Below are 24,429 nucleotides of genomic sequence, written 5' to 3' on the forward strand. Positions count from 1 at the left end.
GGACGCCAGTTTTTGTGTTTGCAACATGTAATTTTATGTATGGAAAGAAAGATTTTTGAGGTGAAAAGAGAGGCAGTGAGAAAAAGAGTTTACAAAATCCTGCTTATTTTAATCCCCCAGGAGGCAAAACAGTAATATATTTCTATCTGGGAATGCAAAGAAATGTAATGGAGTTTGTCTTAGTAGTTTTGTTAAAGGTATCCTTGTTAGTCTGCATTTTTTCTCAACCTTGCACCCTGAAGTGATAACCTTTCATTTCGCCAATACAGATTCCTCAAACTAAGAATTTACTGTGGTATTATTGTTGTTATATTTCAAATCTTATTTGTAGATTGTAAAGATCAGCAAACTGTCTTGCTCAGCGTAAGTTTTCTGCTTGTGGACTTTAAGTCTTTCTTACAGTGTTTTTTGTTGTTGTTGTTGGTTTTGGGTTTTTCGAGTTAGCTTTCCAAAAGCCTTACTTTTTAATACTTTTAGTTATCTAGCATTTTGCTGGCATTATGCTTCTTGATCTTCCCATTCTTGGGAGTATTCGCACTCCAGTTTGTCTCCATCCTGCAAAACTCGCAGTTATTCCTTTCTTAATTTTCTTTATTTCTTGTGGTTTGGTATGGAAGACAGAAAAGAGCTTTTCGTATTTACAGGTCCTTACCTGAAGAGCTCACAACCACGGTGGAACCTGGATGTGCTATCCACTGCATCCAGCGATGCGTGTAATCTTACTTAATCTCAGTTTGACTCTGCTCCTCTTTTCAGGGTCATACACCTGCCAGTAGATTGAACATGTATTCTCCTACTGCAGGGTGTCAATGTCAGCTAAAAAAAAATAAATGTCAGCTACAAAAAAATAAAATGCCTCTACAAATTAGCCTTTCCAAGATTTCAACAGGATGAAACTCATGCATATATCTAATAAATCCAAAATGACAGGCACCCTCTCATTCATCTTTTATCAACAGCACACAATTCAGTGCAACATAAGGCACACACGGACTGCTCCTGAGGCTCTATTATACTTGTCTCGTAGGGTGACCAAGATTTCAGTTTTAATCGGGTGTCTTCACTATAGCAAAAGCAAGTACAGCCTAAAGGAACAGAGAGGTTGTGGATTCGGCAGGAGTAAACATACTCCTGCCACACGTGCTGTGCACCAATACTTTCCGTGCTGTGCATTACATTGCTGCAAGCTCTGTAATATTTACTGCAGAATTAGTTTTATGTTTTAAAAAACAAAACAAAACAAAAAACCCAAAAACCAAACAAACTCCTTTTCCTACTCTCTCTATTCCAAGAGCATCTCGGTGAAACATGTCAGGTAAATTCTTGGAGCACCACGTGCCAGTTACGTGCCTTATAGCATCGAGAATGAACCTTATGTAGATAGAAGCACCTGCTGATCTCCTTTTAAACAAGAGGCAGGCTGCGTTTCCCTCTGGACAGAAAGTGTTATGCTCCTTCCCCATCTCTCCTGTGGTGTAAAGAACTGATTACAGGTATCCAGAGCTACGAATGTTTTAGTGGGCCTTTAATTTACAGTGCAATGTTGGGGAAAATGAATGCAGAATTTCAAAACTATTTTCTTCGTTGCATTTCCAGTATTTTAATGTGCTTTCAGTGGCAATGTGCAAACAGCCAAAAAAAAAAAAAAAAGAGAGACAAGACAAGCCAGCAGCATCCAAACCAGTATTGTCTTCTTGGCTCTTCTGAGAGAGCTATGAATAAATACCAAAAAAATCCTGGAAATGTCAGCCCTTGGAGCATATTTAAGACAGATGATCCAGGAAAGTGTCATCGTGCTATCCCAAGTGATTCTTAGTATTTATTTATACCAAGAAAAAGAAAATAGACTCAAACAGCATAACGGATTAGCCAACCCAACGTAGGGCACCACAACATCTTACACACAAAGCAAGCACTCGCTAATCCACTACCCAGATAATGGAGAAATAGTAAAGCCGCGCTTCCAAGGAGAACTACATGCTTCACAGAATTGTGGAAAGCAAGACTTACTAAACAGGAAAATGTTGTAACTTCACTTTCAATGACAGTAAAACTGAAGAAATCTCTTTTTAGTTTTCTAACTCATTATGTACTAAACAAGTAAACTCGGACCCTTAATGGCTGCCCTACTAAGTGGTTTCAGGCAAGGCCCTGCCTCGAATAGCCCTTGGGTAAGAAAAGCACCACAGGGAATTAAAATTCTCCTTACTCTGTAATCCTGTTTTATTTTCTCCAGGAAGAAGTCTGTCTTTTGTCAAATAAATGGCTTAAAATTAAGTATGGTACAAAGATTGGCTTCAGTTACAAATGCCAAAGACAGTAACCATTTACGCTGCAAATAAAATATGTTTCTATAATAGATTATGGGTAGTTTAAAAATAAATTGGAATAAGAGTGGTATTACTCATACACATTATACAGCAAAAGTATAATTTTGAGGTCAATCAAAACAGCTAAAAGCCTTTGTGAATTTGGAGACAACAATCAGAACTACATTAAATAGATTTTTTTTTTATAAAATCAAATTATAAAGTCATAGGCCTTAATCTCTTAATCCTTCAACATTCTTGTTTTCCCTTGGATGTTCTTGAGTGGGTAATAGTTTGATTTGGGAGATCAAAGGGTTAATTTGCTTTTCAATTGAGGAATGACTCAGAGTTCCCTTTATTGTTTAAAAAAAAAAAAAAAAGTGGTGTGTGGGTGTAAGGTAGGGAAAAAAAGCCAAGAAAATGGATTCACTAATTGGGGTTTTCACCTGCTGTGAGTCTAATTGAATACAATGCTTTATTTGTAACTCTAGGAGAAAGAAGTTTATGCAAAGTATGAGAAATTCAGACTGTTTTTAAAAATCTTATTACTTGGCAGTATTGTATGGGAAAGAAGACAAATGTGATAATAGCAGCTTCTATTAAGGAGGACCAGGAAACTCCAGAAATAAAAATCGGAGGAATGTACATTGTAGTCCCAGATACTTCTTGAAGGAAAACAAACTACTTTTGCTGTGAAATGTCAGGATTCTGGCTACGCTGAGTTCCTCTGTGTGACATGGGCAGCTGCTCTCTCCTTGTAATAGCCGGTGAGGTTCCTCCCAATTAACGTGCTAAACATCCTATTTTAAAAGACTTAGAGATGTCTCGCTTCTGAAAACTTTGCTAAAGATGGGAAAAGATGAGGTTGTTGATGTAAGACAGCTGACAGCCTTCAGCCAGGTCATTCACCTCAAAACTAAGCTACCTGATCTGGCAATTGATGTAATACCAGGTCCACTGAAGTAAACGGAAAATTCTCACAGAGTCTAATAAGCTTTAACATAGTGATTTATGTCTATGCAAAACTGAATCCTTTTTTCTTTGCATGTTGGAGTGGTGTTGTGGATCATAGGTAACTGAGAACTGTGAACCAGACCTTCAAAAACAAATTAAATTGTCTAGAAACCAAGAGAATTTAGTATTTAATCCCATTAGGTTTTATATTTGCATTTGGGGGCCTGAGGGGCTGAACCTTGAGCATCTTACACTTTCAATGGTTCTACAAAAAAACATGAGGCCTTTCCTTCAACTGCTTGTTGAGCTTTCCCTACAATCAGATAATCCAGCTACCTAGAGTCGTAAGGGAAGCCCTGAATATCCTGCTAGTTAGGATAAACTCCACCAAGTTCAGTGCTTACCAACACCTCTGGAATAGGGAAGCAGTCTATCGGATATACTTGTATAGAAATGATGGGTGAGATGAATCTTCCGTGCTTATAGGCCTGCATCTTCCCTGTATAAAAACAGAGACCTTTGTATTTTGAAAGGCACCCTTTTTGGGTGGCTTTGCCAAGAAAACAGAGTTTGTAACACCTGGAAAACTACTAAGTTGTGTGGACTTGGTTCTCTACACAGCATTATTTTAATGAATAAAAAGGACGCAGATGTAAAACTTACGTGAGAGCTGACTGGTTGCACTGATTTAAAATGCTTGTGACACTAAAAAGAGATAGTTAGCTTTTATTTGTGTACTGAATACTAAGCAGGAATTAATACAAAGAAACATTGCGACAGTTACTCAGCATGAGCAGAACTATTTCTTCTACTCTGAAGATGCTGGGAGTGAAGCTGGTCCTTCCCTGTGAGGCCAAAGCAAGCCCTTTGAAATGAAATTCCCCCATTTCACTCACAAATCAAGCAATCGGCGTTTTAAGCGCTGAAAATCAACAGCTGTGAAATGAAAAATCCCATGTTAAAGCCCGTTTGAAATCTGTCCCAGTTTCGGTGCATGTTTTCATAAAGTTTTCTTCCCAAGTCGGCTGGAAGTGAACCGCTTTGCCAGCCTCCGAGCGCGCCCATCTCTGCCTCCCACGGTGGGCTCGGGGGAAGGCAACGAACACCCTCACCCCAGGAAAACAAACAAGCAAACAAACAAACAGGGGAACTCCGAGGTTTCCTCAAGCCGCCGCCAGCGCAGCAATACGGCAGGTGACCGCAGGCCACAGGCCGCGATGCCCAGGCAGGCCCCGCAGCGGAGCTGAGGGAGCGGTCGGCTGCCCTGGGCGGTCTCCGCGGAGCTGCCGCCGCAGCCGGGAGAGGGCGGGGCTGGGCGGGGGAGCTCCGCCCCTGCCCGCCTTTCTCCATCCCTCACGGCGGGGCGGCCGCAGTGGCGGCGGGGCTGGGTTGAGCCGAACGGAGCTGAGCTGAGCTGAACGGAGCCACCGCGCTGTTTCTGTCTCCGCGGTGTTGCCGAGCAGTCACCGCCATGAGGGAGCAGCTCAAGAGGTGAGGGGGATGCAGAGGGAGCGGCAGGTGCCGGAGGGCGGAACGGGGTCGGGCTGAGGTTTCAGGGACTCCACGGTATTTCAGCGGCGTGCCCGTGATCACCCCGCGCAATGGCAGAGTAGCGTGTCTAACCATCCTCTTGATAGACCGTAGCGGGGAGCGGCGGTACCTTTCATTTATTACTCTCAAAATATCAACCTGCTGCCTGATTTCTTCTAGGAACTTGAAAGGGTGTTTAATTCGGCGCCTTTCCCCCTCGGGACGCTGTAGTTCCGCGCTGGATGTGTCGCTCGGAACACGTAGGACATGGCGATGTGCGGGCAGCCGCACGCCGGCGGTACCTGTGCAGGTGTGGGCTGGGGAGGGGGGAGCCCCTACAGCCGAACCGGGAGTCCTGGAGGTGCCGGAGGTGTGAAGGGCTCCGTGGGGCGCCGAAAGGATGTGGATGGTCTCACCGCGTTGTTGCTCAGGCTTTACGGGGTAGCGCAGTGCTGCGAAACAGTCCCCATGCGGCACATGGCGTGTCTTGTAACTCGGTTCAGGAGTGAACTTTAACAAAATCCCTGAAAACAAACGTGTTTTGAGGTGTATTACTTTTCTCAGCAATTTCGTGCTTGGGAACAACCTTTCAGGTTAATAGGCAGAAGAAGCTGGTAGGGGATTCCCTCTGGACTGTCGCCTCGTAAATGCTGTATTTCTTGTTGATGATTGGTATGTTGTCTTTTAATACCTATTGCAAAACAATCTTGCAGCCTGGGACACTTGGCAGTGTCCCCAGGCCTCATCATAAGCTGAAGTCGGGCTGAGAAGTGATTTTTGCAGGCATGTGCCTAGAGAGCTGGGGAAGCAAGAAACGCGGTTATGTGTAGGATCTCTGACCTTTTAGCACCCTGGAATTGTTTGAGGATGGATTTGACAAGACCCTGCAGTGAAATTGCTTTGGCAGGAGTGGAGAGGATGGGCTTTGAAAAGCAAGTGGATCGGTGGAGGAGTAACAGCTGGGGAGGCAGGCTCACCGAGCCTGAGCCACTGAGCAGGAATCTGCCCGTGACGAAGCGTACAAAATAAATGTTTAACATCGAGGGGAGAAAAAAAGAGTTACTATTCAGTTCTTGGCAGTTGATATTTGCCCTTCTATTCATTTCCAGTATCGGCAAGAAACTTTAACATATTATCGGTGCCTGCCTTCAGCAGTCTGATAAATCTCACAAAAGCCAATAAAACATGCTAAAGTCAAATTCCTGCTGAAAAGACACTGATCCTTGGCTTAAATAGAAATAATCTCTGCACAGATCTGTAGTCTCTGGATTTACAGATGAAAACAGTAGTCCTTTGTAAAGCACAAAGGAGTGCCACCTTTTTAAGTTGCTAATACTTTCCATAGCAGTAACATGTTTTATCTAAGGAATTAATGAAACAGTGTATAAAAGACAATTATTAAGTCTTCCTTGCAATCACTGTCATCTATTGTTGAAAACATTTGTCTTTTACATCAGTGGTAGTGTCTATTTGTACAAACAGTTTCAATTCCATTTGTGATAGTTTACTAAAATCCAAACAATGCTATCATGTTTGGTTTGGCGTTTTGACAACAGTTATAAGGTGCTTGGAATAACAGTTTATTCATCTTAAAGCTAAAAGGTGAGAGGTGTTATAAATTGTGTTACTTGAAAATGGATCAGTTCAGGGCTTTGTAAAATGTTACTTTAATTTTGGTTTTTTTGTAAGTGTACATAACTATTAATTTATTGCTACCTGATAGAATTTCTTATTCTATGCACATCTAGTTCATGTTGCATTTTCTAATGAAGGGTGAGAGGAGAAGCGCAGCAGAACTGGCTCTGGTATCACCAATGAAGAGAGACGTAAGAGTTTCAAAAGGACTCTGCGGTTGCAACCTAAAATTCTAGACTCTCGAGCCAAGCAGTGGATACAGAAGACTGAACCCTAGCTATATATTAAAAAAAAAAGAAAAAAAAAAAAAAGGTGGGGAGAAGGAGTCCAATCAAGAACCGTTAACACATTGGTGAATCAGCGTGGTTTATGCAGGAATGTTGGGTTGGGGGGGGAAATTGTGCAGGAATTTGGGGGGAGGGAGCATTGCTCTTCACTCCTCCTGCTGCTGCTGTTGCTGGGAGTAATATAAAAGGAAGATAAAATAACTGTATTTTGTCCAAACTGATCAAGTTATAACAAGGGAACTGTAATTCAGCTAGCGTGTCAGTTAGGATATCGTCTCTTGATTTCAGGTTTTCAATCTTGTGTGTTATTGGCTCTGCTGACAGCGACGAGAGACAAATCTCTCTGCTGTTGGCAGGAACAGAGGAGTTCACACAGGCACAGTGTGACAGAATTCCCCACATAAAAATTATCCTTGCTAATATAATGTAATCATCCTTTAATGAAGTTGCCCTGCGGTTCCCAAAGGATGTGTTAAGTGAAGACTATGATTTCATCCCACCAAATTATCAGTGTATTTAGTGTGCCAGTCACACCAGTGCCTAGGTGTCACCATTATCTGTTGCTGCTATTCTTCTTTTCAGGTCAAATTTTAATTTCCTTTCCACCTTCGCAGCTTAAGTCAGGTGAAAAAGAAAAAAAAAATGCCATGTAAACCCACTTATATATTTATTTGTTGATTTATTTGTTGCAAGATGTCCATGATTTAAAAGCTAGTGATCAACGTAGTTGACCTAAACGTAGAGCCAAATTGAAAAATGTGTCCCCTCAGCATGTGCAGTATTGGAAAACTACTGGCTGTGTGCATTCATGCCTTTTTATGTTGGTGGTTTGTTGGAAAAGCATCCTGAGTGCTTATTTCTGCATGTATTCTCACCCTGCTTCAGCTGCTGGCAGTCAAGAGGACTTGCACTATACTTCTCATGTCTTTCTGACTTGCGAGCTGTAAAGGGCCTTGTTCACCGGAGTTTGAAACTCTGGCAAACGCTTTGCTGCAGATCTATTAAGGATGCTACAGCGTTCCCAAGTGTGGTTGAGGCTGCCTGAAACTGCTGAGCTGGCATTTCACTTCAGACGGTGCTCACAATAAGGGCATGCACACAAATCCTCCCCCACTGGTCCAACCCCAAAGCTCACAATTAAATGGCCTTTGAAAATGGCAAAGAGGCTTATGAAGAATAGCCTCGATGGAATCTAACCTTTCCTGGAGCTGCCCCTGTGTGCAGAATTGTTGATAACTTTCTGAGCTGAAAGCGTGCAGTTAAGAGGCAAACGCCTTTTAGGTGGAGCGAAATAGCTGCAGCCTCCTTGTGTTCTGCATGTCAAGTACCAGCAAAATCTGCCCTGACTCAGTATGGGCACTCAGCCTGTACAGAAATCACAGCGACCAAGGTTCAGTTCCCTTTAAAAGCCTTGCTTTTTCTCACAAGAGTGCAGAGGTGTACTGAGGGCTTGCCAGTCTCTTGCTGGGTCTTGTACGAGGTTGAGGGATCTTAGCTGCATTGCCAAGAGTGGCCCCACCAGCCACTCTGCCCCACCGGCAGTCACTGCTGGGAGGGCAGTGGGGCAGGAGTTGGGGTCTCTGCTGACTTGACTTCTATAGCGAAAAGAAAGGGGTATTTCTTCTAAGTTGTAACTAACTCTATAAATAAAGCAAAGCAAAGGATAGAGGGGATGTGTACCTGCCCTGCAAATTCAGTCTTTGTCACTTGCGGGTAAATAAAGTCATTCCTTACAAAATGTACATCTTCAAGAAAATTAATCCTACTCTGTGAAAGAAAAGCACACTGAGAAGTGGTTTGAGGTTACTGGTATTAAAAAATATCTGAAAACATTTGGAGTCCAATATTTATTTGGCAATGGAAGTTTTATTTGCAAGATCTTGGGAAAATCAGGTATGTATTTTCAGGAAGATTAGTTGATGACAAAAGCTTAAACCGTACACACTAAATTCACTGATATATGGTTGAGCCTTACAATAATAAAAAAATAAATTACTCATCCATGTAATATTGAGTAGTGATCAACCATAATAGCTTTCCACATCTGAGATGATCCTTTTGTTCGTCTGTCGAACACAGACATGGGATTCCACAGTCCTGTATAGATACACCTTTGCCAGATATCACGTGGTTTTCAAATAGTTTAATGGGGAGTCTCTGCCTTTGAAGGCTACCAGGTTGACAGGTATGGACTCTGAAGTGGTCTAGGTTATTCACAGAATAGTCTGGGGCTGACAAACTAATTTCACAGGGAAAGTTAGGCAACTTTTTTTTTTTTTTTTTTTTTTAGAGGTTTCTTGTAACGGCGTACATAAGTTCTTTTTCTCATTTTAACGACGTGATTTGGCACACAGACCATGGTACAGTTGCTGTTCAAGTGTCCCCCACTTCTAAGGCTACCTGCTCGTGGGGAAGCAAGCCAGGGTGGTCATGCTCGTTTCTGAGGAGCTGTTGATCTGGAACCAACGCTGGGTGTGAAAAACTGCAGTCACAGGTCTACGGGTTTGAGTGTTTATTTGGGTCTGCAGTCCAGATACCTAAATCGTGACATCTCTGGTTACAGGGTTCTTTGATGAATGCGGTCCTTTCCTCTTTTCCTTTGGGCTGCCATTGTGTAAGCAGAGGCTTCTGGTAGCCCAGTTTTTAGGGACTCAGTGTGTAAGTGAAACCATTTCTGTTTTTCTTCAAAAATGCACTTTATACCTGGGTATGATAAAAGCTGCTGATGCTACTTTCTCTCTGCAGAACCTGCCTGTAACAAGTGTGCTAGGAAATTCAGGAGCTTAGGTGCAGGTGGCTCAGATCCACAGGTTTTCACTTGAAGCTATCCATTTCTGCATTTAAAAAAAAAAAAAAAAAGGCTCAAATTTCTGAATATGATTGCGGCCACCTTCCTTTGCAGGACTTATTTTTTGCCAAAGCTAAGAACAAGACTGCTATTGCTTTTCTGGTGTCCTCCTCCCTCTTGCACTGCCTTCAGCCACCGCAGGAATTAGGAAGGGGAGGAGATGCTGAGGTCGATGGGACAAGGCTTGTTTAAAAGCCTGTGCTCAACTAGGGCAGTACTAGGGAAGCATTTTTTCCTTATGCTTAGTGCTTGTGATCCCTTACATTCTTTCCTGCAGTTACAGAGCAAAATCTGGAAATATTATATATAGTAAGCTACTGAATATGTAGAGGTTACTGGGCCAGTATTCATGTGGATCTAATAAATAGCTTGTCTTTTAAGACTAAAATTAAATCACAGTAAGAAAACATGTCATGATTTTCTTTTTTCTTTGAGTAGGGGTGGTGTTGAAGTGATTCATTGAAAACTTTACACCTTCTTAACCAGTAAAAGTGTGCTTGGGAACATCACTACCTCAAAAAGAGAACTCAAGAGCCGTTTGTTCTCTGAAAAAAAACATCAGTCTTCCAGTGCACAATTGTGTGTACAGGTACATTGCATTCAACCCACCATCTCGGTTGTGATTTGGTCTCTAGAAGGTGGAAGGTGTGTGTTCCAGCTCCACACACAGTGGCTCAGGTCCTGCTCTCCTGCGTGTTTTCTCCCAAAGGATGCATGTGTGTGTTGGAACGAGGATGTCTGCTTTTTAATTACAGAAATTGCAAATGTGATTGCTAGCAACTGTGTGCTACATCCATTTTCCAGATTTTTGGGGGTTTTTTTGATGAATCCTTATCATTGTCTTTTAATGTAGCTGAATTCTGTATGAACAGGACTTCATTGGGCACAGGGCAGATAAGGAGAATTTTCTTTCAAATCTTCTGCATTAATAGAAAAACGATCATGCTGTCATTTAAAAAAATGATAAAATGTGTAACCTTAGGAGACATGATTTGCTTCTACACCTGCTAACACTTTATTTTGTTGGCTTTCTCACGCTGTACGTCTTCTGGCAACATCTTGTGTTGCGAAGCTGAAAGCTGCTAGCCTCGATGCAGAGACTGTCCAGTTTGCATTCTAGTCGTACTGCGGCGTTTCCCAACCCCACTTTAGCTTTTCCCTGCCATCCCAACAGCTCTGCCGCCTCACAGCACGCAGGGACCCCGGGGGCAAGGGAAAGGACCTGGGAGTGCCAGTGAACAAGAGTAACAGCAACAGTTTTTGCTAAAAGAGACCATCAATATGGGGGGTGCAACACATTGGCCTGACAAGTGGTGGAAGCTGGTGGTTTGTCTGTGGACTGTTGTGTGGGGATTTTAGTGCCAAAGTTTGTACCGAAAGGAAGAACTGTAGCTGCTGCATTGGGCAGCTCTTACCTGCCACATAGGAGGGTGTGGAAAGAGCGTGCAGGGTACAGTAGGTCAAAAATACCACAAATTTCAGTATCTGGTCAGAATTTCCATAAATGCTTTAAGAACTTAACCCTTTTAAATGACTCTCCTCTATTTTGGAGGAGCTGGAGAGTCATGCATACAAAACAGTGAGTTTTTAAGAATTGATTGGTGTGTTTGCTAATTCCCCTAAACACTGTGGCATATCTGAATACTTGCTGTCTTATTGATGTTAGCGCTGCTCTTAATGTTGTTTCTTGAGTCCGTGCCTAAATAAAGCCCTCCCATTTAACACCTTGTATTGAGAGAAGAGACACAGGTACCGCTGCTGGGAACCCCTGCCCGAGCATCCCCAGCTGCGGGCAGAGAGCAGCCGGAGTCACTCACTACAGGATGGAGAGACCAATTTTACTATACTAACTTTTGTGTTTTATATTGTAGCCATGAGACGCAGACGACCTGCTGGGATCATCCCAAGATGACCGAGCTTTACCAGTCTTTAGGTAAGACACTTTTAGTGGATGTTGGGGGTTTGTTTTTCAGTGGCATGAATTGTGAAGGCAAAGATTTCCAGAAATAGTAAAGCGAAATTAAGTGAAAGTGAGAGGCAGTGCTTTTACTAAGGTTAAAATTTTCTGCAAGGGAAATCTGTAAGGCTTAATAACACATTTCAAACATACAGTGGAAAAAATAGTTTTTCAGCACGTTTGAAATGTGTGCTGGGTTTATGAAGTAATTTGGGTGCATTGTTGCAAACCCTCACTGAAAGACTGGGACAGAAATTAAAAAAAAAAAATCCTGAATCTTTTCACTGTCTGATCTACTTTACAAAAGGCAGATGAAAAAACTCAAACCGAGCTGCTGTTAATGTTGACTTTTGGATGGTAGGAAGCCAATTGAAGCAATTTTCCAAACTGCATTACCACTGCTTTATTTTTAAAGCACTTTCAATACTTAGAAGGCATGGCAGCTGTCATGATGTCATTTTGAATACCCAAATTACATGCTTATTATGACTTCAGATGTGCGTATCTGGTGGTGTGCTTTTTTTTTTTTTGAATTTTTAGCAGCTTTAGATTTTATTAACAGAAGCACATCTATAAGATAAAATAGGTTAATCCATGCTCTAGTATAGGCTGCTTGGCAGACCATTTAACAGCTAACACTTTGCTTTTAATGGTTCTGTTAATAAATAATAGAGGGTATAAAAGAAATTAAGCTATTTCTCTAAAAGAAATATCAGTGAATATGCTGCATTCATAAAGGAGGTTATGTCTGTACAGCACACATGCATAAACCAGCTTTAAACAAGCCAGCTTGAGCACTAGGGCAGTCAAATCTAGCATTCAGTGCAGGTTTATTTACCATGGTGAAAAATAGCTTGAATTATCTCCTGCTAAACTCTAGTTTAGCTGCTGGAAACAGTCTAATTATGCCAGCATAATCTATTTCAGGCTAACTCAGGTATCTCCACAGTGCTCTGCAGCTAAAGGCACACCAAAAATATTTTGGAAAAGTGATTTGATAAAATGGAATGAGGCAGTGGGAAGATTTTGTTTTTCCTTATAGTATTAGCACTGTGGCAGCAATTTGTTTAAAAATTAACCAGAATACTGGTCTGTACGTTAAAAAGGAATACAAGATGTATAAGTTCAGGCTAAACAAATGCAAAAGCAGACAAGTATTGACTTAACATTTAATTATGAAGTATTGCCTTGTTCATCTCCTCCATATTTCTTCTTTTAAAGTGAGTGCTTTAAAGGATTCAGGACAAATAGTTATTGCACATGCAGACATTCATTTAATACAGGTAGATCTTCAAACAGCTGCCTGTTAATTGAACTGCACTCGGACTCCACAGCTGCCTTTGATCCAGAGATTTCATGATATTTCTGATACTGTGTTTGGTCACACCTAAAGGCCTTTTGCAGCTGTGTTTCTTCTGTTATTTCCCTGGTTCAGCTAAAGTACTCTTGGATATAAAGAAGTGAAGAGGTAACTTTATATAAGGGAGAAAATTGTCCTGATGGGTTCAGGTCACCGATTCAAATAATGTGTGACTGCTAAAGTCAGTTTGCATTTAGTGTAACTGAGTTTTATCACTATGAGTATCACCCAAAGGTCAAGAGTTTAAGATATTCTTATTTCTTACTGCATGAAGAAGAAACGTGTTTAGGCAGATTTTGTTTCTTTTTCTTATAAAATCCTGCTGTTTTCCTTTTCAGGAGCAAAGAATGTCCAGAAGGGCAGTCTTCTTTCTGGCTAGTTTTATTTCTTTTGGGGTTGAGACCAAATGCTCATCAATATGGAAATGATACTAATTTTAGCAAAGGATGTGTAATGTGTATTTTTGTTAGTAAACTTAGAAGTTCATATATGTGTACAAAACAGATTAGACAAGGTGATTCTTAGTGCACTGCCACATGGGGTAAAGCTTTGATAAAAGTGCCACTGAATAACCTACCAATTTATTTTATTTTTGAGCTGGGTGTATTCATCATTGCCTAACTCTCCTACAAATTGCATAATACAAGCATAACCCGTTCAGTCTTGAACAGAACCCTTGATGTATTTTCAGTGCTTGGCTTTGCCTCAGGTCAAAACGGTAATAATGGGATGTTTGAAGTCTTTTCAGACTGTTCAGTAATATTTTATCTGAGAAGATACTATTAAAGTTGATTTTGTATTGCATAGTCATTATTTTACCCCACATTAGGATTCAAATTTTGCTTCTCATTCATGTGAAGAAGTTAGTAAAGAGCTTAGTATGTATGCATTTTAAAAGACTGGTAGAAAGCATGAATTCTGCAGTCCAGGTAGATGTAAAAATGTGAGACAAGTACATCAGTGCTGTCAAGAGTTTTCATTTCCATTTTCTGACTCCTACGTTTAGCCCGTAGGGAATAGTTGTGCTATGCGATGTAGCTCTCTATGTATGTCAGTATATCATAATTTGCTAGGAGATCCTTATGTCTAATTTAAATTCTTACAAATTTCTGAAAGCTTATTTGTTTTAAGTGAATGGGGGAGGTGCAGCCTGGCACAAGGTAATGTTCGTCATCTGCCTATGTCTTTGAGACACAAGAGACACTTCTAAAGAAGGAGTAATACTAGTTTTATTCTTCCTATGTCCAATTCACACATCTACAAATTGCTGCATTACATTTTGCTAGAATAGATGAGTTCAGACTTTCAAACTGGCTCAGCTTTCTGTCTTTAGAGGTTATAAGAATTAAGCTAAATTACTTGGGAGTGTTATTTGGTACTAATAAAAGAGGACAGGAACATGCAATGTATGCTTTTGTACCTGATCAGGTTGGTTGTTGGTCCAGGAATTCCTGTGTCCCATCTTCGATAGGGACTGCATCAGAGAAAGCAGAAAGAACCCATAGGAAGAAATTATAAAATAACTTGCCAATGAAGGAAGTATTCTCAAATTATCTTTGAGCTCATTTACTGAAACATGGCTGTTTATAAAGATAATGGTAATAACTGTAAAATACTTAATTTGAAATTTAATACGTGTATCAAAAAAGCTTAACTTCTTTTAAAAGAACAACCAGTTTTCATTTTTAAGATAATTAAAATGCTTGTTCTTGACTGCTCTTCTTTATTATTTAAACAATATAGCATTTTATCAGTTTTAATGAAGCATCTGCTCCTGACTCAAGTTGGGCAATTTTCACTCTTCATTTAAAGTTATGGCTACTTAAAGTTACATGATAAGTCATCAGTATTAGATAATTGTTGTTTAATGGTCAAGTCAGAGCAGCAAAAGGTAGTTGCAACAGTGACCTAAGCTGTATCATTTGATGTATCTAGTAGATCTTGGCATGGATAAATCAAGAAGAAATTATATAAATTAAGAACATAAAAAAATACATGCTGCAATACCAGAGGTTGTAAAAATCGGTGATATGCAAATCTCAAAGGCTCAGAGGCTGACAGACATCCCTGTTTTTTATTTACACCATTATGAACCACTCCCATTTTCTTCTGACTTCCTTCTAAAAGTCTTCAAAGTACCAAGAACCGCTCCAGCTGCTTTGCTTTCCAGAAGTAGTTCCCCTGCAGCAGATCTGCTTTTTTACACTGTTCTTTTACAACCCACTTACAAATTTTCTCATCCTTCATGATGGCTCCAGGGCATCACTGAAATGAGAATTTGTGTTATTTCATTATCCTGAAGAGTTCAAGGACCTTTGGGTGAGGGGAGAAGACGGAAAGAGCAGGAATCAAAGCGGTCTGGGATTGCTTAAGTTTTTTCAGGTTATCTTCTGAGAGTGAACATTTAATGGCAGGCAGCTTAGCTCAGAATGACACTATTTTGCCTTTAAGCTGAAAATGACTCTAACCTTTGCCATGATGGCCCAGGAGAACTTGGTCTGCCATGCCGTAGCATTAATGTCCCCCTCTTCCAGCCTTCCCATGTAGCATCGGTATGAGTCTCCTCAAGGTGCATTAGTGTCCCTGGGAACAGTGATTGCAGCAATAAGGTGCAGTCACAAATATTGCTGCCTGCATCTCTTCATCTCTCTGAATTCACCAAGGCAAGACAAGAGGGCTAAAAACGCCCTCACCTTTGTGGACTGCAGTGCGCTGGTGACAGCTTTCCATTTAATTTGGAGGGATTTGAGGCCAGTTCTCTGTGAAATACATGGAAGAAAAGTCGCAGTTGCTTAACACAAAGTGGGAGAATGCTGAAAGGTACCTCTGAGCCTCAGGTGGGCTTTTGGCAGCAGCTACCGTGTTGATCTTGTGTCCGGCTGCTCTGGTGCAGCAATGCGAGCTTCCAGCTCTGAATCACCAAGGTGGATAAATCTTATCCTTTGTGGTTTGTGTGTTTTGATGTGTCCTTCTTAAATGTTCCCTGAAGAGGCTAAACTGCCCCTCTCTGCCTTACTAGTATTTAGTACAAACTTCTACACCATGCATTGAATATGAGATTTTATCAGATTTGACTAATTTATTTCTATGTTTGTACTGATAAGATATGTACCTATTGCACACATCAGTCATCTGATTTCTACTGAAATCTGGCGAGATGATACATATGGTCTTTCTTTAAAGATCTCCTGTTCACTGATGTCCTTTTTGAGCTAACTTCAATCTGAATAATAAAGCTGTTCATTTCATAAAATAGGATTGGTTGAGTTCTGCCAACCTTGGATAGTTAGTCAGACCTAGAGTAGGTCATCCTTGTAAAAGCATGTGCTTGCATCCTGTGTAGGCATACACCTAACAGACGATACTTGTAACTATGGTAGAGAAGTAGAAGTTAGGTGGTAGAAGTTAACCTTGCATCCCTTGAAAATGAAATCATAGGCATATTAGCAGTGACAGAGAGTATCACAGAGTAATGTTCTGTTATGGAGTAGGCGACCACTATGGGAACATTTTGCTCAAGAATATTACACTCGTGGTTTGCAAACAGACACCATTCATTAGTATTTTTTAATGCTCGTTTGTTATTTGTTTACTTACGGAATTTCCATTATGACTATTTCTCACCTAGCATACGTGAAAGGTTTCTGACCTTTCTGACTGCAAACTCCATTCACATCCCAACCCTATAATGGGGAATAAGCCAGGTGTACATCATGTCCTTTCTTACACTTGTGGGTTTTCAGGCTTGAAGAAAAGCCATTACGTGCTAAAACTAAATTCCCAAAGGTCATGTCAATTGGTCCAGTTATCGGGATGCTGGCACATGCTGTGTTTCATCCATTTGGTCTAGATGCAATCAGTAGCATTTTGGTGCCCTGAGTACCTCCTATCTACTAATTTGCAGAGGCGCTTTCAGGTTTTTTACTCAGTGGGAAAGGTCTGGTACAGCGTACCGTATTTTTTCATGGAGAGTGGTTAAGCTGTATGTCTGTGTGTATAATAACACTGTTTACTGTTAGTTATTATCAAAGCAATGTAGATGATAGCATTAATTACTGTTACAATAAAAGAGTCAATGGCTGATACTCAACTGATATTAAGCAGTGTTACTTGATTAATTTCTTTGTGCATTTGTCTCATTTGCATTTTTAAATTACAGTTCCTAAAGAGGCGATATATGTCACCGTAGGGCATCATTAGAAGATTTATATATGGGTTTTGGGCAGCAGGAAGAAACACAGCATTCTTATCAGCTGGTCAGGAAATCACAGCTGTATTGAATCGGTGTGAGATGAAGCTTCTTGAAAAGTCAGAGTGCCCTTAATGCCTGATGAAATATGAAAGCTTGGTGGCTGGTACTAGAATTATGGTCTGTTCAGGGCTGTACAGTAAACAGTTTTTAACCTTGGTTAGCTAGGCAGTGTCAGAGACAACAGTGACATGTAATTCCCAAAATAATCTATCTGCTGCAGGCAGTGTATTTATGACCAGCTATATGAGCATGTCATAAGGTATGGCTGAGTAAGACTTTAATGTTTTGAGGTGTATCACTGTAGGTTCACATTTTTTTTCCTTGCAAATATATGTGAGTAAAAAACAAACAAACAAAACCAACCAAACAAAACAAAACCCTTCCAAAAAACCAAAAAACACTAATCAAAACAAAACCCAAAAACAAGCTCTGGAGATCTTATCAAATGAAGTTAAAGATTTGACCAGATGAGGTCTAATTTATTTGAAAGATACTAGTTGTCAACTTGCAAAATTTTACTCTTGAGATACTTATCACCCGAAGGTTGCAGGCTACACTTTTCAGTTTGATGGTGTCCAGGCACTGAGACAATTACTGTCCATTAAATCAAGTGAAATTACTATGGTTTGTCCTCCTTAATTAAAAATAAATTGTAATAATTACAAACAAGATGGCTTGCAAGTAGAAAGGACTTCCTGAGATGCATTCAGATTACATTGTATGTGTGTAAGATAAATTATGTAAACAACCTTTGACGAGAGGTAGTGTAGCCCATCCCAGAGCTTTAGAATAGTCAGTGAGATTAGTCTGTTGTAGAGGACAGTACATTATCAGATGAACATTCAGTCCTCCTAGCAGCTGGGGCAACTGTAGAGTGATTAGTTTGTTTTAAGAACCACCATGGAAAACAGCTAAATTATAACATCTTACTTAAAACCTGTTTTCTGGGTCACAGATGTGACTACTTAAGAATAAAAACAAATGTCCCTCCATGCTGGATGCTAAAGCTTTTGTTAAATACGTTCTTTTAAAAAACTTACTGTTCTTTATTTTTTTTTAATTGCTTTTAGTTTCTTACCAACTTATTTTGTCCAGTAAGGCTCAAGAATAGGAGGAACTATTTTTCCATGTAAAATAATATTCATATCCCAATGTAAAATCCGGAATTTAGCACGGGAGGATTTAAAAAAAAATAAAAATCTACATAATCATATTTGTTCATATTGTGTCAGTACTCAGTGGGACATTCCAGCAGGTAATTTTAATTTTTGATACAAGTTACTGACCACTTCTCAAATGAGTGGTTTGTTGTTTGTTTGTTTTTTACCTGATTGTCAACTATCAATGATCTGCTATGTATAATTACAGCTGTTTCTACAATACTGTAGAAAATCTGAGGATGAGGCTGTCTTAGCTCTTTTGAGGAAGAGCATAACCTTTATGTTTTGCCATTTCTCTGAATATGCAGAATTATGCAGAAAAGGTTAGGATTTAATTATCTGATCATCTTTCCATAATATTTCTGATATGAGCTGTTCCCATAAGCAGTCTAGAGTCATCTTCATTAATGATGAATGTGTAATAAGAGCACTAGTTCTTGTTCAATGTTATTCATATTAATATGAATGAACATAAGAATATGAACATGAGCATATTCATATGTTGTAGACACATGATGGACATGAAGGAGATCACTTTTCTAGACAATGTTTTCCCTACCACATCTGTTGCCTTGAAGCAAAGGAAGGCACTTGTCATGTCTACAATGAAAAGAAGAAAGCAGTGAAAGGAGATCTCTGAATTTCCGAGAGGCACTGGTGCTTTAGCACTTTGAACTCCCTTCACCATGACAGTGGGAGGGCTGCCGGAGAAGCACCTCACATGTCATATGGGTCTTCTGTAATGTGATTTTAAATTTTCTCTCGTAGAAGCATTTATACTTCCTTGAACAGAGTGGTCATTCATGTCTGAGTGATGGGAGAACCACGATTTCTCTTTGCTCTGGGATGTAACTATAAGTGTAACCAAATATTCCTGTGTCATCTCTTCCTCAGTCTTTTCCCTTCCAAGAGCCAGGTGACCTTGTCCACTACATCATTGTTTCAGACCATGGACAGATTATCCTCTTGAGCATTTATACTTTTTGATCAAAGCTTGAAAGTTTCCTTCTGAACAAGGACTGAGAGTGTTAAACATTAAACAAACTGCAAAAGTCTTATACACTCAAAGGGCTTTTCAGCCCTCTGACCACCTCATTCAGATGATGAGGTGGTACATAATTTTTAGGAGTGGGAGGAAAGGGCTGGAGGAAAGCTTTCATGATATACCAAGCTCTCCAGCCTGCTCAGAGATGATAAAAGCTTTGGAATCGAGGCTTAGTGGGCCCCGACTCTTTTAGTGGGCTGGTTGGGAGTGGAGAAAGCACTGGTGTTTCCAGAGGCTGGGGAAGGTTGCTGCTACTGCAGCCTACCTCCTCCATACATTCCTGGCAGTTGTGCCTTATGCTGCCTCACTCAGTGTCCTCCCTTGCTCATAGTGGTGATGTTGCCTCCAAACACTCCTGAGCCCAGTGACCAAGTCTCATTGCCTGCCTGTCTTGTGTTCTGCATTTCATTTAAATGGGATCATGTAGCAGCAAGGGAAATATTTTGAACCCAATTAGGAGAGGCCTGGGCTTCCCTTGATGATCCACAGAGCAACACATTTGTTCTAGCAGTAGCTCTGGGGGAGGAAGGACACCATCTACAGTTTTATAAGGTAATCGCTGAATCATTCCTGGGGTGTATTAGAAGGGGGGTGGTCAGTAGGTCGAGAGAGGTTCTCCTTCCCCTCTACTCTGCCCTGGTGAGACCGCATCTGGAATATTGTGTCCAGTTCTGGGCCCCTCAGTTCCAGAAGGACAGGGAACTGCTGGAGAGAGTCCAGCGCAGGGCAGCAAAGATGATTAAGGGAGTGGAGCACCTCCCTTATGAGGAGAGGCTGAGGGAGCTGGGTCTCTTTAGCTCGGAGGAGACTGACAGTGACCTCATTAATGTTTATAAATATGTAAAGGGTGAGTGTCATGAGGACATGGAATCAGACTCTTCTTGGTGACAGCCATTAGTAGGACAAGGGGTAATGGGATGAAGCTGGAACACAAGAGGTTCCACTTAAATTTGTGAAGGAACTTCTTCTCAGTGAGGGTGACAGAGCACTGGAACAGGCTGCCCAGGGAGGTTGTGGAGTCTCCTTCTCTGGAAACATTCAAAACCTGCCTGGACACATTCCTGTGTAACCTCATCTGGGTGTTCCTGCTCCGGCAGGGGGATTGGACTAGATGATCTTTTGAGGTCCCTTCCAATCCCAAACATTTGGTGGTTATGTGATTATGGAATTGTTTTGATTGGAAAAGACCTTTAAGATCATGAAGTCCAACTCTTAACCTAGCACTGTGAAGTCCACTGCTACACCATATCCTGAAGTGCCACATCTACACATCTTTTAAACACCTCCAAGGTTGGTGACTCAACCACTTCCCTGGGCAGCCTGTTCCAATGCCTGACAAACCTTTGTGTGAAGAGGAAAAGCTAAATCGTTAAGATTCGATGACCTTACATAACTGTCAGCATCTAGTAAAAGAGATGTCCTTCAGGAGTGTGGAGGTGGTAGCATAATGAAGATGGGAGGTGAGCAGTTGACATGGAGACAGTAAGTGACCATGGGCTAATGCTGATAACAGCAAGGCAGGTGGGAGCGGGGGTGTGCGACAGCTGTGCTTGGCTTCAGCATGCAGAGCCAAAAGATGACATTGCTGTTACTTTACCAAAATCTGAGATGAGGGCTCCGAAAGTAGCTCCTGACATTGCTTGTTGATCATTTGCAGCAGGTGCTTCTTGGCAGCTGTATCATTAAGGTTGATAATAAAATCTGTGTGTATTCCATATATAGGAAAATGGATGTAAACTGCAGCACTTTCAGGATTAAGTGTCTTCATGAATTGCACTTTGTGCCCTGATCAAGGACTGAAATATGCAAATAGATTTACTAATAATTTCTTAAAATGTAAATAATAAATAGAGAAGTTTTTCTTCAGAATACTCAGGGAAAATTTGGGGAAAACTTCTTCATTTTATCAAATGCTAGCCATAATCTGGTATATATTATTTTCCAGAATACAAGCGCAAATTTACAACAAGGGTACAAAATGTAACTGAAGTCACAATGTGTTTGAGAGAGATTGCTTTATTAATTTCATTTCAAGACATATTAAGTCACTTTATTTAAATTGCTCACTGTATTCCACACCACATTAAGGCTTCTGGACCTGTCAGGATGATTGTGAGAGAGGGAACTGGCAGGAACAAAACACAGGAGAACTGCCCATTAAAAAGGTGTATGGAACTGTGCAAAGAAAAAGAAATTATATACGAAGTTGAAACTTTCTCTTCTCCTGGAAGATGTGTTTGAGAACTGTTCCACAGGTTTTATTACAGTGTACAAAACTACTGGATTATCAAACCTCAAATTGCTCATTCAGAACAGCTTAATTAAAATTAATGTATTTGAGACTATATTCCCTCTGCTACCTATACCTGTACAGCATTGTAAATGGTGTTGGGATAGCTAGACCCAAGCTACTGCACTGCAAACAGCTTTATAGCACCTCAGTGCATATACCAGCAAGGAACTGTTCCATATTTGCCCTGTTTTTCATCATATTCTTTACATAAGATTCTACCGAGCTTAGAGGCAGCTTATTGGGTTAAATGTATCTTTATTCTGAGCCAGTATATTTTTTTCAATGTTCTTTTAGTATTTACTTAGTAGTTTACATTTTCCAAATACTTTCCCATCGTAAACTGCTTAGGCCCCACAGGTTTAATCAGTAAATTAAATGCATTCAGTGGTGTTGCTGGGTACTGAAACTGTCTGGCACAGTCTATTTCTGTGCTACAAAACCCCTAAATTACAAGATACCAACAGATCTGTTGGGAATGGTCCCTGGACCTCTCAAGATAGCCGAAATTGCAAGATACTAACAGGCCACTCAAATGCCCAGGCGTGTCTGTGCCCAGGAATTAGTTGGGTGGGTGATGGGGCCACAGCCATGCCAGCAAGCAGTCTGGTTTTCCAGCAGTGGGGGTGTCTGTGTGGCAGCACACAAGAGTGTTCATCTGCCACTTCCCTGTTCCTGGTGCTGCCACCCCGTAGCATCTGTGGGAGGAGCTGGCAATGCCACTGGGGAAACAGCATCGGTTTGTGGACTTGCCCCCAAACCAGTAACCTTGATGACTTGCCTCGGTTCTCTTTGATGAAGGTGCCAGCTTGCAGCTGCACACAGCTTTGGTATCTGTTATCTACTTGCATAAGCAAAAGCCCTTTGCCAGAGTTGTGCGCTCACATAGAATTATAGCATGGTTTGGATTGGAAGGGACCTTCAGAGCTCATCCAGTCCAGCCACCCTGCCGTGAGCGGGGACATCTTCAACTAGATTAGGTTGCTCAGAGCCCCGTCCAACCTGGCCTTGAATCCCTTCAGGGATGGGGCATCTACCACCTCTCTGGGCAACTTGTGCCAGTATTTTACCACCCTCATTGTAAAAAATTTCTTCTTCATGTCTTTTGTATCCTTGAGTTTGATTTTGAATAATGCAAACAGTGGTGTGTCTGCATGGTAGGTTTGACAAGCCAAATGTAGTTGTAAATAATGAGTTAGCTGGTGTGCTGGTACTGGTGGCAGGAATTCAGCCACAATGGTTTCAATGTCACATTCAGTTAATTTTATCTTCATTCTTGTTGCAAATGGTGTTTGCCAGGGGCCACCCTCAGCAAAAGCTAGGGACAACATTGGAATAAGTGCATCTGCTTCAGTTTGGTTTCACAGAAGATACAAACACAGTTTCCTGGGCAAATTTGTTCCAAGACAACCCCTCCTTGCTTTTCAGTTTTGTCTAGTGTTCACTTCTTAGATTATGCTGTGCCTTGCTGTGGAGTTAATCAGAATTGGTGCTGAATATCATTCAAGTAGCTGGTACTGAGCCTCCCAAGAACAGAGAGGCTCATAGAAGTTCTAGTGTGGTGTGACTGGTGTGGTGTGGTCCACCTCGTCCCTGCAGTGTCCCAGGAGGTTTTTATGATCCATGGGGACTTGTGCAAATGCCCTTATTTTGTTAAGCAAACAAGAAGGCTCTAGCAAAAATCACACCACACTGTGTATTCTTAGCTGGGTGCTGTTCCTCTCTGCCACAACCCAGCTGCTTCCCAGGGTTTTGGAGGTGGAAACCTGGGAACTCACCTGGCTGGGTGAGCTGGCTTCTGCCCAGGAAGGCTTTACAGCTCAGGGCATGACTGGGGTCTGCTTGAGTGGAAAGCACAAAAGTTTCATTGTGTTTCAGTTTCGTTTGTGGGGTTTTTAATTTATTTTTATTTTTCAGCAGTATCTGAGAGTCACTTGTTTTTTCCTGGGCAGAGCTCTTCCCTGGGAGCTGCCTGCCCACGGCCTGGCTGGTGCGTCAGGCAGACAAGGAGTTTCAGGTTCTTATCTCTCTCTCGGTGCCTGTGGTGTGAACGGCTGTGGGGTTGTCAGGCAACACTGCTGCACTCACTGGTGGTGTCTTTTCACGTACTCTTGAGTTCAGTGTCTTTCAGTGAAAGGAAGTAACATTTCAGGACTTACTGTTTTTATTTTAGATGACTGATTATCAAGATTTGAGGGCTTTTGCTTAGTGGAGTTTCAAACATACTTCCCCCTCCACCCCCCTTCTTTTAACCAATAAACTTCTAGTTCAACTTAACAGTATCTTTGTGAGTCTGGTTATTTCCAAGGTGTAAAGCTGATCATTTATTTTAATATTTCCTCCTACAGCTGACCTGAACAACGTCAGGTTCTCGGCGTACAGAACTGCCATGAAACTCCGCAGGCTGCAGAAAGCTCTCTGCTGTAAGTATGTCCCTGTGCCTCACCCACTGCCGGGAAGACTTCATGACCAATGCACAAGTTTATTAGCAACTTTCAGAAGCAGAAAAATATCCCCCCCCCCAGCTCTACCTGGTGCATGGAAACCTCTCACCTGAAGGCTATTATGCTGCCACCTGTTTGCATGTTACTAATGAAACCAAAGCGGTGGGTGGCCTGCAGGTCTGTCCCTTGTCAAACAGAGCAGCGGATCAGAAACAAAGCTAACATCCCCTACATATTTTTTGTCTTTATACTCTTTAACTGGGTATTTTCACTGTCCTTGTTACCTGTGCCATGTCCTGTGTTAGCCAGAGCTTTTTATCTCCACGCGAAAGGAACAGGATTGTCGTGCATTGGGGAC

General features: G+C 41.3%; 1 protein-coding gene across 17 annotated transcripts in view; it reads left to right on the forward strand.

Annotated features, from left to right (window-relative positions):
- DMD (dystrophin) overlaps window positions 1-24,429 on the forward strand; it is a 1,243,922-nt gene that overhangs the window by 1,150,755 nt on the left and 68,738 nt on the right. For 13 of the 17 annotated variants that reach the window (XM_065859822.2, XM_071812091.1, XM_065859817.2 and 10 more), the window contains 2 exons: window positions 11,435-11,496; window positions 23,976-24,050. In XM_065859822.2, coding sequence (XP_065715894.1) covers window positions 11,435-11,496; window positions 23,976-24,050 — 137 coding nt within the window. Of the gene's footprint in view, window positions 1-4,604; window positions 4,755-11,434; window positions 11,497-23,975; window positions 24,051-24,429 lie in introns of those variants that run through there. The other 4 variants (XM_065859850.2, XM_065859840.2, XM_065859858.2 and 1 more) reach the window with 1 other exon arrangement.

This window comes from Patagioenas fasciata, chromosome 1, assembly GCF_037038585.1.
Source record: "Patagioenas fasciata isolate bPatFas1 chromosome 1, bPatFas1.hap1, whole genome shotgun sequence".
Lineage (NCBI taxonomy): Eukaryota > Metazoa > Chordata > Aves > Columbiformes > Columbidae > Patagioenas > Patagioenas fasciata.